At 59.7% G+C, this 15547-nt stretch overlaps 1 protein-coding gene across 4 annotated transcripts in view; it reads left to right on the forward strand.

Moving 5' to 3' along the window:
• WFS1 (wolframin ER transmembrane glycoprotein) overlaps positions 1–12515 on the forward strand; it is a 33965-nt gene extending 21450 nt beyond the window's left edge. For all 4 annotated transcript variants that reach the window (XM_072946497.1, XM_072946502.1, XM_006216364.4 and 1 more), the window contains 6 exons: positions 970–1052; positions 1615–1759; positions 2729–2899; positions 4355–4435; positions 5408–5556; positions 9983–12515. In XM_072946497.1, coding sequence (XP_072802598.1) covers positions 970–1052; positions 1615–1759; positions 2729–2899; positions 4355–4435; positions 5408–5556; positions 9983–11791 — 2438 coding nt within the window. In that variant the 3' untranslated portion in view covers positions 11792–12515. The remainder of the gene's footprint in view (positions 1–969; positions 1053–1614; positions 1760–2728; positions 2900–4354; positions 4436–5407; positions 5557–9982) is intronic.
• The last annotated feature ends 3032 nt before the right edge of the window (positions 12516–15547 follow it).

Consider the following 15547-nt stretch of genomic DNA (forward strand, 5'->3'; position numbering starts at 1 on the left):
TCCTGCCACATGCCAAGGCAGGGTGTGGCGGACAGCGGAGGCAAGGTGTGGTGTTGGGTATAGGCCCCTGGCTATTAGTTGCTCAAATCAAAGAAAGGGACTGGTAAAAAGTGACTAAAAAAAATTATGTTCGCTGCCCACTGACAGAGAGGTGGCAGTGAAATTGATGAAGCTATGTGACGCTTTTGTGACTTAGGATAACTTTTTACAAAGTTACGAAGTAAAATGAGCACTAGCTGGAGGACGATTGGAGCTAGTCATTCACCTGAAGAACATATACCAGGAGAATGAATGAAATGATACGTGAAATGAAAAAATGCATCCACAGAGTTGTTTGTGGCACTGTTTTATAAAATTAGGGAGTGTGGGAATAACCTAAAGTTCCGATGGAGAAGGGAGGCCCAGAGCCTGAGTGTCCCCTCAGGGGGATTTCTGAGACGCTGAAATGGCCCTTTTCACTGCAGAGCAACATGGGAACTTGATTGTGATTCACTATTACCGATGTATCAAAATGTGTGTACAGCCATCATGAGCTCCCAAAATCATGGGTGTGTAGACCACAATCTCTAAAAACATGAATTTGGTTTGCTTAATGGGGTGCTGGGGATTGGGTGCAGGTTCTGTCTTCAGGTCAAGGGCTTTCAAACTTGAGCCCTCGGATCTTCCTAGAGCCCCGTTCAAGCCTGAGCGCAGCTGCTCTGGCTGCCGTGAGCTGAGGGGCTGACAGCGGGGCTCGGGCCTGCGCTCCCTCGTGTGCCCTGCCCCTTCCACCTGGAGCTCGGAGCTCGGAGCTGGAACCCAGCCGGCAGCTCTGCCTCTGCAGCATCGGAGGGTGGAGGGCGGCTTCCTGGTGCGCTCTCTCCGTGTCTCCTCATGCTCCTGACCTGTTCTTGCTGTCCCTTCCCTTCTCGGACAAGCGACGAGGACCAGCTTGGTGACATTCCATCTGCTTGTTCTTCTGTGTTAAAGGACCCATGAAGGGAGGTGTAGAAACCCCCTTTGAGGAAGTCCTGGAGAAGGCCAAGGCTGGGGACGCCAAGGCGCAGACGGAGGTGAGGACCCATATCCCCGGAGGCTCAGGCTGTGAGCCCGCGTGGTGGGCTGGGAGAAGCCAGTGCCGGTGTGCAAGCGAGTGGGAAGCGGGAAGCTGGCCTGCCCTCACCTGCCCGGCGCCAGGCCCCGTTTGGTGTTTCCACATTCCATTGGCTTTCCTCCCGCCGCCCTCTGCGGGGCACATGTTCACCTTCCCTGTGCAGCCCGCACCTGATCTTGGCATCACCTCCTCCAGCTCCGGCCCTGCTTCCTGCCCATCCTCTGCCCCCGTCTCATCAATCCCCGGGTGGGGAGTCCCCACACCCCCTCAGGTCTTGTGAGGAGCAAGCTCCCTGAGGGTCCAGCAGGGCCCAGCCTAGTGCAGGTGCTCAGTGGGGCTATGGTCCCTCCACCCTTCCTCTTGGCCTGGGTGACCAAGGGGGCGAGAGGAAGGGGCTGGCCCGGGAGCTCTGGGCGGAGACAGGGACGGAGCCCGAGGTTGCCGGCTGCGGGGAGCAGGTCGGGGCAGGATGTGGAGTAGGGGGCTGCTGTGGTGCACGGCATGATGGGCGCCCCCTGCAGGTGGGGAAACACTACCTGCAGCTTGCCGGCGACGGGGACGAAGAGGTCAACAACTGCACTGCCGTGGACTGGCTGACCCTCGCCGCCAAGCAGGGCCGGCGCGAGGCCGTCAAGCTTCTCCGCCGGTGCCTGGCGGACAGAAGAGGTGGGTCGTGAGGCTTGGCGGGGTGTCCGAGGGTGCCGTGCTGCTTGCCGGGCTGACAGCTAGAACAGCACCAGGAGAGCCTAACGCTGGTGACGCCTGTGCCTGAGAGAGGAGTATGGTTTCTGTTTAGCCAGGAGCTTTGTCATTTAGGCATTTTGGAGTATTACAGGATGTTTAGGAAACGAAGCCATTTCATGCTCTTTAACTTGTATTGGTGTCTACAAGGAGATGCTTTCTGGGTTCTAATCCAAATTGAACAACAGAGTCAGTTGGGGTCAGCTTTTCCCTGGTCTAGTTGGAGAACATGACAGTGAGCTGAGGTCAGAGTGGAATTTTCTGAACTGACTTTCCATCCAGTCTGAGCAGAGCAGCTGGGGACCGTAGGCCAGTGAAGGTCCTCTCAGACTGGCACTCGCTGGGTTTGGGGTCAGTGAGGTGCAGCCTGGCCACACATGGATGCCTTAGGAGGGCCAGGGCTGGGGCTGTGGACTCAGGGATGTCCTGATCTTGGCCCCAGCTGCTCACTGCAGGACTGACCAGGGTTCAAGACCGGCTCTACCTCTTTGACTCTGTTGCCTTGGCAAGCCAGACCACCCCTGTGTGCCTCAGTTTCTCCATCTGTAAGATGGGGACCACAGTACCTACTCCAGAGGGTCCTTGGTGGGGTGAAATGGGGAGGAGGGAGGGGAGTGAGCCAGGAAGTTGGGAAGGCACTGCCCAGCGCCTGCCCACCGTGGCATCTGCTGGAAGGCTGGGCCAAGCCTCCAACCCGAGAGTGGGCCCTGGCAGGGTCTTTGGCCAGATGCCCTTTCAGTCAGGTGTTTGTTTCTGCCCTGGTGACAAAGGTTCCTGCAGAGCCGCCCGTGGGAGTCCCTTCTCAAGCCCCCCAGGCAGAGCTGCCAGGGCTGGGGCATCCCTGCCGGCTTCCGAGTAGGCAGGATGAGGCCTCTGACACCCCCCGTCTCTCAGGCATCACCTCCGAGAATGAGCAAGAGGTGAAGCAGCTTTCCTCTGAGACCGACCTGGAGCGGGCCGTGCGCAAGGCGGCCCTCGTCATGTACTGGAAACTCAACCCCAAGAAGAAAAAGCAAGTGGCCGTGTCAGAGCTGCTGGAGAACGTGGGGCAGGTCAACGAGCATGGTAGGGCCTTCCCGTGGGACCTGCTGCCCCTGGGGACCTCCTGGGCTTCTCTGTCAAAATTCTGGGGGCTTCCCTTTGGGAGCTGAAGTAGGGGCTCCGGGGACCTCCTTGTGGGCACCTCACAGGTCTCCCCCAAAGCCAGGGAGGGTCCTTTCTGGGAATCCTCCTGTTCCTGGGGTCCCCTCCCTGAGCCGTGCCCTGAGTGCCGGCTCAGTCCTCGGTCTGGGTGCCTAGTGGCCCTTCCTGCTTTGGTTCTACCTTGATTTGCTCTACCCTGTGGGGTTTCTTCCCCTCCTGCCCACAGGCCTTCCGTCCAAAGGTTTCCTGCTCCTCCTGAGGGGATAGAGTTGGGGAGAGTGAGCGGTGCGGCTGAGACCTGGGTCCCCGAATCCCCTAGAGCCTCCCCAAGGCAGGCCTCATCTCCCGCCTCCACAGTCTTCCCCCTGCTACCGCCCTCCCGCCTCCTTCTAGCCTGACAGATGGGGCAGAAGAGGGGGCGTCCCTGACTGGGTGTGGCCTCTCCTTTTCCCAGCCCCACTGACTTTTGCCTTTTCATCACCTTGCGGAGCACCTGCCCCTGGCTGTTCAGAGAGTGACTGCCCAGGGCTCCGCCCCGCCCTCTCCTGCCCGCAGGGGTGGATGTGGTGGGGCTGGGCCACGCCGGCACATCAGAGAAGACTGCAGGGTGGGCCCCTCTGCCCCCTTCTGGGGATCTCAGGGCAGGACTCTTGTCTGACCTGCCCCTCTGGGGATAAGCAGAGGTGGCCGTGGCGCCTGGGGCTTAGAGGACAGTGCCCCTGCGAGGCATGCTTGACATGGCAGTTCCAGGGGCCCCATGTGGAGCCCCGCCCCCTCCTGCTGCCCCCGCCCCTCGATGGGCTGCTGGGCTGGGCTTCTGTGGCAGCTCTCAGTCACTGCACCCCTCCCCTCTATTGTCACCGTCTGCCCTCTGATCCAGCTCCTGCCTTGGTGACTAGTGTAGGAAGAGCCTGGTGAATGCCTCCCCCATTGGGGGTGGGGGTGGGTTGACAGGAGGGCAGAATGCTTCAGTCCTGGCTCAGTGTTTACCCACTGGACCGACTCGTGCACCAGGGCTGGGGACACTGGGGAGGGCCTGACCCTTGGCCCTGGGGAGCTATGTCTGTTCCAGGGGAAAACCACGCCAAGGGACAATGCCAGCAAAGGTGTGTGGGGACAGGTTACACTGACCAGGGAGCTCAGTGAGTCCAGTGCTCAGGTTGTGTTCATAGCAGGGTTGGGCCGTGCCCTGCGGGGCCTGAGTCACCCTTGGAGGTGGAGACCTTGCGCTGACCCCGAGGCCTGCATGGAGGCCCCACGCCCAGCAATCCCCGGAGCTCAGGGGTGACCCAGGGGCTGTGGGCCAGTTTCTGAGGGGCTGCAGGGAATGGGGGAAGTCAGTCTGCCTTGATTCTTGATCCATTCTTTCCCCTGCAGATGGAGGGGTGCAGCCTGGCCCCGTCCCCAAGTCAGTACAGAAGCAGCGGCGGGTGCTGGAGCGCCTGGTCAGCAGTGAATGTGAGTATGGCTGCCAGCCCGCACCTGCAGCGCCTCTGGCCATGCTGTCACCCCCGCCACCCTGGGCACTGTATCTGCCCCCGCCTGCCAAGCCCAGGCCTAGGCCTGGGCCCACAGTGGCCACTGCATCCCGGGTGTGTCCTTGACTCCTCTTCCGACCCCCCTCTTCCACGCCCTGCCCCTCCCCCAGTGCTCGCCGAGCTCGACAGTGGTGCTGTTGCCATGGTTTGCTTGCTGTCGTCCATAGTCAGCTAGTCGTGTCCCCAGCACCTGAAACACAGCCCCCACCCCCCCAAAGAAAACCCCCCCCGGAGGCCTCAGAAAATAGAGCAAGCGTGGCAGGGCCAGACCTGTGATCGTGGCGTTGATTGCTTACCGCACCTCCCGGGCACCCCGCTGCCGGCCTGGGAGCGGCTTCGACATGGCCGCTCTCTGGCCAAGCATCCAGCCTTGTTTGATGCGACCCCCACCCCAGACTGGGGGCCAGACTTGGGCACCCACTGAATTTGTTCACCCATCCCAAGCACTTCCTGGCGCTTAGGCATGTGCCCTCGGAGGATAGATGTTGACTGGAGGGGTTAGTAGGTGGCTGGGCTGTGTCACCAGCACTGTGGGGGAGCCAGGGCCGAGGGGAGAGGGTGTCAGAGGGGCGCTGGCGGCGAAGGTGGCTGAAGGGGCCACATTGGAGCCAGGCTCAGGCAGACCCTAGGCTTGAAGAGCCGGGGGGCGGGCGGACGCGTCAGGGGAGGGGTGCCACATCATCAAGGTGAGGAGGCGACTCGGCAGCCTGTCTGCCTCTCCCCACAGCCGTCCAGGCCCAGAGAGGGCTTTGCTCTCTCGAGCTCGCACTGAGCTCCCTCCTCTCCGAGGCCAAGTCTGGCCCCAGCCGCTGGCGCCGCCTTGCGCGTCCTCGCGGGCTGATGGTGTGCTCACGGCTTCCCAGACCCTGTGCTGTTCTCTTTGGTGCTTTAGCCAAGAGCCACATAGCGCTGGACGACTTCGTGGAGATCACCAAGAAGTACGCCAGGGGCATCATCCCCACCGACCTGTTCCTGCAGGACGACGATGACGATGACGAGCTGGCGGGCAAGAGCCCGGAGGACCTGCCCCTCCGCCTGAAGGTGAGCGGCCCGCGGCGCCGCACCCACCTGCCCCCTCTGCGCCCTGGCGCTTCCCGGGAAGCTGCAGGTGGGGACTTGCCCAGCACCCAAGCCTCTGGGACTGTGTAGCTTTCCCTGGGAGGCCTGTCCTGCGAAGACGGTCCCTGTAACTGCGTCAGGGCGTGTCCTCCTGAAGGGGGACCTTTTACACACACTCAGGCTCTGACACCAAGGGCGCTGTCAGAGGCGGGCTCAGTGGTGACCGACGAGCAGGGCACCCTCTTGTCTTTGGCTGCAAAACGCCGTCGGGGGAGCAGGGTGCCGGGCACTGGAGGCCAACTTCACTTAGCCTTTGTCATTTTGAAAAATTACCTGTTTGCGGCACAGAATGGAGGTCATTTTCTCAAAGATGCCTTTTCCCAAAAGCAGAGTTCTTGTGTTGAGGAGGCTCCTGCAGTGGTGCCTGTCCAGGTCTGCAGGAGCTCGGGGAGCGAGACGGGTGTGGTGTGGAGACAGTGGCGGGGAGGTGACTGTGGGCCGACCTGGCGGAAGGGGGCGCATTTGCCACCAGCGTGGGCCCGTGAGCAGCAGTGGACTATGAGAGGTGTCCAGACACGTGCTGACAGCCAGGAGTGGCAGCTCGTGCCCCTGGCGTGACAGCTTTTGTTTTCCTTCTTGTGAGGTTGTGACATGTACAGGCATACAATGTGGCCATCCTGCCCACTCACCGGATTTCCCCCAGTTCAGCTCATGGGGTTGAATTAGCTGTGTCCATATCTCGCTTTGCAGAGGACATGAGGACTTAACAGAAATCTGGCTACCAACCCTAGACGGGTCCATCGCCACGGGTGGCCAAGAGAGCCCCTGCCGGCACAAGGGCCTCTGAGCAGGTGAAGCGTCACGGAGCCCCTGCCGTTAGTCACCCAGGAAGCCGTCGGGTTCTGTGATGCTCAGCTGACCAGCAACGTGTGTGAAGTGCTGTGGGCATGGCAGTGGGCTGCGGGGGTAGGTCAGGGTCGGCGTGGCGACGGGAAGTGGGCTGACAAGTCCCATCCAGAGGCAGCTCTGTAAGCACCAGGCTGGGGCCTGGGTGTGGAGGCTCCGTCCACGTCCCGGGTATGGGGGAGCAGACTCGGAAGCCAGTGCCGCGGAGATTCCACAGCCCTGGGTGTGGAGGCCACGTGCAGGATCAGTGAGCTGGGTGAGAGCCCCTGAGGGCAGGTTACGTGTCCAGGGTGAAGGGTCTGAGGTGCAGGGTCAGGGTGGCCGGGGAGCTCGACCAGGGGAGCCGTGGCTCTTACTGAAGGTCCGCGCGGAGGCGGGCCTGGGCTCAGTGTGCTTGTGTCACTAGTTTGCAGATTAACGGAGAGGAGGGCAAGGTGGAGCGCTTGCTGTGGTTCCTGCCGGAGAGGAGCTGCTCCCCAGTTGCCAGTCAGGGTCGCAGGTGAACGGGTAAGCGGGAGAAGACCCCTGGGCAGGTGGTCCCCGCCTGGGCGTCCTCGTGGGCATTGTCCCTGCGTCATTACTAACGACACTTGCTTTCAAAAGCATCCGGCTTCGGACAGCAAGTTGTGTCACTCTGCTTACTGGTGACAGCTCCATGCTGTAAGATACCCAGCGTCTGTTTTGGGAAAAAGATTTAAAGTGTTCCGACAAGAAATAAACAGGGCTCTTTCTTTTCCGTTTTTGTGTCTGTCGGAGCATTTTAATTCCTTTACAATTTGTCCCATTTCGCCTTTTGCGAAAGAGGATGAATCATAGGTGCCTCCTGAAATGAAAAGCTGTTCTGGCCTGTAATTGCCCCAGAGGACTGAGAAAGGGACATGCCTGGGGAGGCCCCCTGGTTGGAAGAGGAAGCGCCAGACGCCCCTCTGAGCTCACGCGGCCCACAGGCCGTTCCAGGCTCCGGGCCGCCCCTCCTCGAGCCTTTCAGGTCAACTGAAGCACTCGGATAAATTCAGGAATATTTTAAAATTGTAACAGTTTTTACATTAAATCATTGAAAGTCCAGCACATGAGCATTCGCTCAGCTCTGAGCTGAGTCTAGTTGAGATTAAATTCCCTCGACCTGCCCAGTTGGCGGCGGGCTCTTTGGTCAGTGGCTCAGGTGTGACAGGCTGTTTTCAAGGTTTCTCACATCAGCGGAGTGCCTGGTGACCTCAGCCCTGGCCAGGGTACCCTGTACTGGCCACTCCTGAGCTGCCTCCCTACTCATTTTTTTTAAAGAATTTCTATCCTACTCAAAGAAGAGTTCATATGAATTTGTTTGGACTTTCTCTACAGAAAAGGTTTTTAGTCTCACAATTTGGTGGGGCCCCAAGAAGGTGGACCTGGGTAGAAGCTACAGGGGACAGAGTTGGGACCTTAAAAGGAGAGAAGTCCCTGGTCATAGTGGCCCAGGCACCTCACTGTGGAGCAGAGGCCGGCACCATGGACATCAGGTTCTAGAAGCTTCGTTAATCTTTTAAAGGTCCTTGCAACCATGTGATTGTGTGGCTCTGTAGGGGGAAGAATAGTGTGAATGGTTTTGAGGATTAGGACAGGATTTCAGATCCATTTCGAGGTGCTAGCTATTGGGCACCCGCAGGCCAGCTCCCCCGAAGCCGCCGGCGCCGGCTGTGCCCAGAGAGTGTGATGGTGAGACTAGCATTTCTCCTTTGAACCTTTTTCCAGTTAGCGAGGGCCCCTCCACAGGGACTAGCCGAGCAGGCCGAGCCTGACGCCCAGGCGGGCTCTTTTGCTTTCTGGCTGGGTGTCTGCTTTGTGCCCAAGGGCCCCTCCCGGAGGCAGCCTGAAGCAGGGTCTTTCCGCAGATGCTGGTTTGCTCTCTGGCAAGTGTCAGAAATCCCCACCATGGCTCCCTTGACGGTGACTGACATTCCAGACGGGGTGAGCACCGAGTGGGCTCCTGGGAAAGCTGGCCCCAGCGAGCTGGGGGAGCCGTTAGCCGGTTTACTCATTTGTTCATTTTCTTCCTTGTTTTAAAATGGAGGGTAAGTGGACCGTCACAGACACATAAGGAGGAATGCGGTGCTTCATACAGACGTGGCTGTGGACGTGCGCGCGTGTGTGCACATTTTTAAACATTTCCGTTACCTCTGTGAGCCTGGATCCCTCTCACCTGTGGAGACCTCACTCTCCCTGTTGCTCCTGGGTGTTCTGGTCACCTGGAGATGCCAGCCGAGGCTCTTAGGCGGATGTCCCTGGGTTGTGCTCACCCGGGATCCCTGCTCCTCCTCGGCCCTCGGGTGGGCTGGGCAGAGAGAGAGGGAGCCTGTGCCCAGGGCGCGGACGGAGGCAGTGCTGCCCACCTGACCTGGGCGCTGGTGGGCATTCCATCACGTAGCCCCAGGGGTGGGCTCTGGGCGTGCAGCCAGGCTTCCCTGCCCCCGTGAGTCGGTGGTCTCTTCGAGGACCTACTCCTTGGTGTGGTCTGGTCCAGGCCCTGCCTCTCTGGACCCCTGCCCTCCTCCATGCTGAGCCTCGTGAGGACTGTCCATGGCACTTTCTCTTTCTGCCCCCTCCAGTGTCTCTCCTGTCTCCCCTCAGCCCTGGTGGGGCTGAAACCTCAGGGGAGTCTGCTCAGAGAACCAGCCAGGTGTACGGACCACCCTAGATGGCAGAACCACCCCCTTTCCTGCCCAAGGCTGCTCCCTGACTCACCTCCCCCATGGCCCCTCCTTCTTCTGTTGTGGAAAAGGCCGAGGGTTTCTGCTGCCCTTTGCATTGGGTGCCTATTCAGGGAGTGGGACCCAAGGCACGGACTGGGGCTGCCTTTGAATGTGGCTGTGTGCACTGTGTGTCCATTCTGAACAGTCTCGGGTGTGCAGGGTGGGTGATGTGGGTGGCTACTCTCAACCCCCTGCCACAGTGAAAACATCACAGCCGAACCATTTCCATTCACAATGGCGCCGAACTCTCTTTTCTGGAGTCCCCACTCCCACTGCTGCTCCCAGGATGGTCAGAGCCCAGGGCAGGCTTGTAAAGAAGTGGTTCCTCTCCCCCTTGAGGGGTGGGTGGCCGAGGCTGGGGAGGTGAAGTCCTCACTGCAGGAGTGGCCGAGACACAAGCAGCCCAGAGCTCTGTCCTCTCTGCAAGTGTGAGGGGGAGGGTAGAGGGGGCCAGGTGGGCCCCAAGATCTCACAGAGGAGTCTGGAAACCCCAGCAGAAGGTCAGGAGTCAGGCACTGGCGGAAGGCGGGGTGGGGGACCTACAGGACTGGGAGGATGGACTTGAGGGAGGGTTCCTGCGGACCACGTGGAACTGTACTACCCAGAGAGGGCGTTGCAGGTGGAAGGACTGGGAGGGTCAAGGGCTGGGAAAACTGCAGGTGAGTTGTTCACCTGGCCCAGAGCTGGGGAGGTTGACGGGGCTGTGACAGGACAGGGGTGGGGCTCCCACCCTGGCCGGGTTCCAACACCCTGCCTTCATCTCCCCCCTCCTCTAGGTGGTCAAGTACCCCTTGCACGCCATCATGGAGCTCAAGGAGTACCTGATCGACGTGGCGTCCCGGGCAGGCATGCACTGGCTGTCCACCATCGTGCCCACCCACCACATCAACGCCCTCATCTTCTTCTTCATCATCAGCAACCTGACCATCGACTTCTTTGCCTTCTTCGTGCCGCTGGTCATCTTCTACCTGTCCTTCATCTCCATGGTCATCTGTACCCTCAAGGTTTTCCAGGACAGCAAGGCCTGGGAGAGCTTCCGTGCCCTCACTAGCCTGCTGCTGCGCTTCGAGCCCAACCTGGACGTGGAGCAGGCCGAGGTAAACTTCGGCTGGAACCACCTGGAGCCCTACGTGCACTTCCTGCTGTCTGTCTTCTTCGTCATCTTCTCCTTCCCTGTCGCCAGCAAAGACTGCGTGCCCTGCTCGGAGCTGGCCGTTGTGTCTGTCTTCTTCACCGTCACCAGCTACATGAGCCTGAGCACCTCCGCCGAGCCCTACACCCGGAGGGCTCTGGTGACCGAGGTGGCAGCCGGCCTGCTCTCCCTCCTGCCCTCCTTGCCCGTCGACTGGCACTACCTGAAGCTCCTGGGCCAGACCCTGGTCACCGTGCCCATCGGCCACTTCGTCATCCTGAACATCAGCGTCCCTTGCCTGCTGTACGTCTACCTGCTCTACCTGTTCTTCCGCATGGCCCAGCTGCGCGGCTTCAAGGGCACCTACTGCTACCTGGTCCCCTACCTGGTCTGCTTCATGTGGTGCGAGCTCTCCGTGGTCATCCTGCTCGAGTCCACCGGCCTGGGGCTGGTGCGCGCGTCCGTCGGCTACTTCCTCTTCCTCTTCGCTCTCCCCGTGCTGGTGGCCGGCCTGGCGCTGATGGGCGTGGTGCAGTTCGCCCGCTGGTTTGTGTCCCTGGAGCTCACCAAGATTGCGGTGGCCATGGCGGTCTGCAGCGTCCCCCTGCTGTTCCGCTGGTGGACCAGGGCCAACTTCTCTGTGGTGGCGACGGTCAAGTCCCTGACGCGGAGCTCCATCGTCAAGCTCATCCTGGTGTGGATCACGGCCATCGTGCTCTTCTGCTGGTTCTACGTGTACCGCTCGGAGGGCATGAAGGTCTACAACTCCACGCTGACCTGGCAGCAGTACGGCTTCCTGTGCGGGCCGCGGGCCTGGAAGGAGACCAACATGGCCCGCACCCAGATCCTGTGCAGCCACCTGGAGGGCCACAGGGTCACGTGGACCGGCCGCTTCAAGTACGTCCGCGTGACGGAGATCGACAACAGCGCCGAGTCGGCCATCAACATGCTCCCGTTCTTCGTGGGCGACTGGATGCGCTGCCTCTACGGCGAGGCCTACCCCGCCTGCAGCCCCAGCGGCGCCTCCACGGCTGAGGAGGAGCTCTGCCGCCTCAAGCTCCTGGCCAAGCACCCCTGCCACATCAAGAAGTTCGACCGGTACAAGTTCGAGATCACGGTGGGCATGCCCTACCGCAGCGCCAACGGCACCCGCAGCCCCGAGGAGGACGACGTCACCAAGGACATCGTGCTGCGGGCCAGCAGCGAGTTCAAGGACGTGCTCCTCAGCCTGCGCCAGGGCAGCCTCGTCGAGTTCAGCACCGTCCTGGAGGGCCGCCTGGGCAGCAAGTGGCCGGTCTTCGAGCTCAAGGCCATCAGCTGCCTCAACTGCATGGCGCAGCTGTCGCCAGCCCGGCGGCATGTCAAGGTGGAGCAGGACTGGCGCAGCACGGTGCACGGCGCCCTCAAGTTCGCCTTCGACTTCTTCTTCTTCCCCTTCCTGTCGGCGGCATGAGGCCGCGTCCCGCTGCAGGCGCGTCGGTGCATGTGGCCGCCGGGACCCCCTCGTGTGGCCTGCCTGCAACACTGACCACTGTGTGCGCGCGCGTGCAAACGCAGGGCTGTGGGGACCTTTCGTGTGTAGTCTGCTCACGCCTCCGTAAACGGGCTGACCACTTCAGCTCTGTCCACCCTGCGCCGCGTGGTTGGAAGTTGCATGCACAGCCTCGACCCACAGTCCTGACCTCCGGTGCGCCGCTGGGGTGCCAAGCTGGACCAGGTTCCTGTGCCCGAAAAGCGCTTTACAGCCGACGTCTCCCCTTCCACCTCCATGCACGCCGTGGCCCCTCATTTACTTCTGTTTGGGTTTGTTTTTTTAAAGAACCAATAGTGCTGCTGTGTAAACTCCACCGTAACATTTCTTATTTATTTGGTCGCTGCTAAGCCTTGACAGCTGTTTGCCAGTCCCGGGGGCCGTGCAGAGCTGCCCTGCTCTGTCCTGTGGCCAGGGCCCCGCCTGAGCCCGATACTGGAGGCTGGCAGAAGCCGTGAGCTCTGCGTCCCATAGCCTGCCTGCCTCCCGGCTCCCCATCTGGTGGGTGGCGGGTGAGCTTGTGAGGGTATCACCTGAAGGCACCTGGGGGTCCCTTCCCAGTTCTCAGCAAAGTTTGGCCGTGTTCAGGAGGAGGGAACAGAAAGTCAAGGTCCTAAAGCAGCTGAAATAAAAACCTTTGCCGGAATCCACTGTCCTTTTCTTTTCTCTTTATTTAGAAGAAGTCTTTTCTGGTTGTGCCTGAGAATCAACAGGTGTCTGAATTAAGTACAATTGCAGTTTGAGCCACAGGAGCGGAGCTGACCTTCTCGGTGAACAGCCCGGCGCCGCGAGGCCAGGGCCCCTACGGTGGCCGCGCCACCACCCAGCTGGCCCCTCATGTCTTACAAGCTGTGTAGCATGCACGGTGATGATTATTTGCAAAACTCAAAGCACTGCAGAAAGGGCACGTCCATGGTTATTCGTGGTTGGGTAGCAGCCACCCTGTACAGCAGTGCGTTTGTGAAACCGCATCCTGTGACGGACGACATCAGCCGTCCAGAGGGACGAGCAGCTTGGGGTCCTGCAGCAAACTTAGTGCCCTTCGGTGGGGCGTGCAGCTGTCTGGGCCCCTCGCGCCTTCGGCTCCCTAGTGCCCCTGCCCCGTGTGGGTCCACTGCTTTGCTGGGGTCAGGAAACCTGGAGTCATTCACGTATTCTTTGCAGGGTTTGGAGACCTTGAGCTGATGGTTTGGGATGTGGCTGCCTCCCTCTCACGAGGACTCTCCCCTGGTGCAGCTGCCTCCCCGCGCCATTAACTCTTCCTGTTTTATCCTTCTGCCTGGAAGCCCCTTCCCACCACGCCTTTTGTGTTGAGAAGTGCTCAGGAGGGCAGCACCCCTCTGGGCAGTGTGTTTGCTCCTGGGTTTCTTCCCCATAATGAGAGGAGGTTAAAGTTCAGCCCCCCCCACCATCTGGAGACTGTGGGAGGCCCTGAGATGTGTTCACAGTTCAGCTTCACCTCCCAGAACTGCACACTGTTTGTCCCGAGGACAGGGAGGCCGCCGGCTTTCTGAGTGAACACAGATGATCTCATTTGCTCCTCACCCCGCAGGAGGGAGGTACTGTCAACCCTGATCCACAGAAAACAGGTTCGGGAGGAGGTCACACCGGGTGTGAACAGCAGAGCCAGGATTAGATGGAGATCTGCCCATCCCCTGTCCCCTGGGCCATGCTGTGACTTGGCACCCCAGCAGGGCCACCCCCTTGGAGCAGAGGGCAGTGCGGTCTCATGAGGATTGCCCCAGGCTGGTCATTCAGCACCTGTCCCTGGGCCCCAGTGTCCCAATCTGTAAAATGGTAAGTCTGGACGAGATCAGCGGTTTCATAACTACTTAGCACCGAAGCCCTTTTTCAAAAGCTAAATGTGGTATGAAACTCCACAGTGAAAAGAGGGTTATTTGTCACCTCGGGTGCAACATACACAGCAGATGACAGGAGGCCAACTGGCTGGTCTGAATCCCTCCTCGAGGTCTCCCCAGCTGGTGACCTCGGGTAGATTCACGCTTTCCAGACCTCAGCTGCCTCTTCTGTAAGTGGGGCTACGACAGGGCCTGCCCTGTTGTGGTTTTAGGAGTAAAGTGGTTAATTTCATTGCCAGGTGGTCAGAATTGTGCCAGGCACCAGTAAGTGCTCAGTAGACATTTGCGAATTTTAAAAAAGTTAAACTTTCATGGAACTTTGGAACCAGTTAAGAACCTCCATACAGGCCTCACCAGAGGCACGGCCTCGCCAGCTTCTTCAAACCTCACCCTTGGTGGAGATAACCATGTTTTGCTGATCAGAGGTGATCCGAGTGGCTTAATCCCAACCGGGGGCCTGGTGTCCTGACATTCTGTCTACACTGCCTTCCCCGCCACCACACACCCCAGGACACTCGGTCCTGCCTTTCTCCCTGCATCACGGGTTTAATTCCTCGCAGCCACCCACCCAGAAAAGGTTGGCTAACATGTGTGACGTACTGTCTAAAACAGCCCTTATTTAACTTAACTAATGAGCTTTGAATGGATTCTCTGCTGCCCTGAAACAAATATTTACTTCACCGAGATGCTGAGCGGACGCTGTAATTCCACAGCCTGAGTCAAATCTATGTCTCACCCTCAGGAAAATCACACAGATCAGATGTGAGTGGGCCCCGATTCAGTCAGAAGTGCCCTCATTCCTTCAGACACAGGAAGCTGTGGGAGCCCAGAGAGGGGGGAGCTTCAGCCTTGGGGGGAGATGGGGCCACGAAGGCTTCTGGGGGATGTGGGGTTTCCCCCTTTTTAGTCACAAGGGGAGGGATTGGGTTTGGAGGTCAGGACGCCCACTGGAGCCTCAGGCATCACCCAGGATCCCAAGAGATTCCTGAGGACAGAGTTTAAGGTCCAAAGTCCGGGCTGGAGTGGGTCTCTGTCCTGCAGGCAGCTGGAGCCCCTCTGGGCTCTGAAGCCAGGGCCCCTGGAAGGTCTGAACTCTGGGAAGATGGTTTTGGGGACACTTTGAGGCACAGCATGGAGGAGAAAAGAGACAGTGGAAGGGCCGTCCCCTCTTCCCAGCAGACCTAGCTGGTGGTGGCCCCTCGGTGCTAGAGACTGCTGCTTTGGACGGTTTCCATGGAGCCGTAAACATCAGAATACATTTGCCCCCTGTGGTCCCGAGGATCCCTGGCTGCTCGCCCCCTCCTTTCCTGTTGATAAACAGGCTGCTGCCTGCCGGGCCCAGGACCAGGTGTTGGGTACAGGAAGGGATTTGCAGAGCTTAGCCCGCTGGAGGCAAAGGCTCCTGCTCCCAGGAGCTGGCCGCCACCCTCTGCGACGGGGTACGGACCCAGGTTTCTGAGCAACACCGTGGGGCCAGCACTTTGTTTACGTGAGGCCATTTGGTCCTTGGAACTAGGTCCCATGACCCCCACCTCCAACATCTCACATGTGAGAATTGTGAATCGTTCACGTTCATGTTGTGTGGACTTGCCTGAAGTCACAAGGCCAGGAGGTGGCAGAGCTGGGATGGAACCCAAGCCTGTTCTTTTGACAGAGCCATGGAGAAACCACCCTTTTCCTGGGGCTTAAATTCCCTCTTCAGAACACTGCCCGGAGGGGCTGCCCTGGGACCTGCCACCATCCGGTCATCCCGTGTCAGAGCGGCTGGCCTGCAGGCTTCATTCTCTGGGGCTTCGGGGAACCTGGTGGGGCTGCGGGG

The sequence above is a fragment of the Vicugna pacos genome, chromosome 2 (assembly GCF_048564905.1).
Source record: "Vicugna pacos chromosome 2, VicPac4, whole genome shotgun sequence".
Lineage (NCBI taxonomy): Eukaryota > Metazoa > Chordata > Mammalia > Artiodactyla > Camelidae > Vicugna > Vicugna pacos.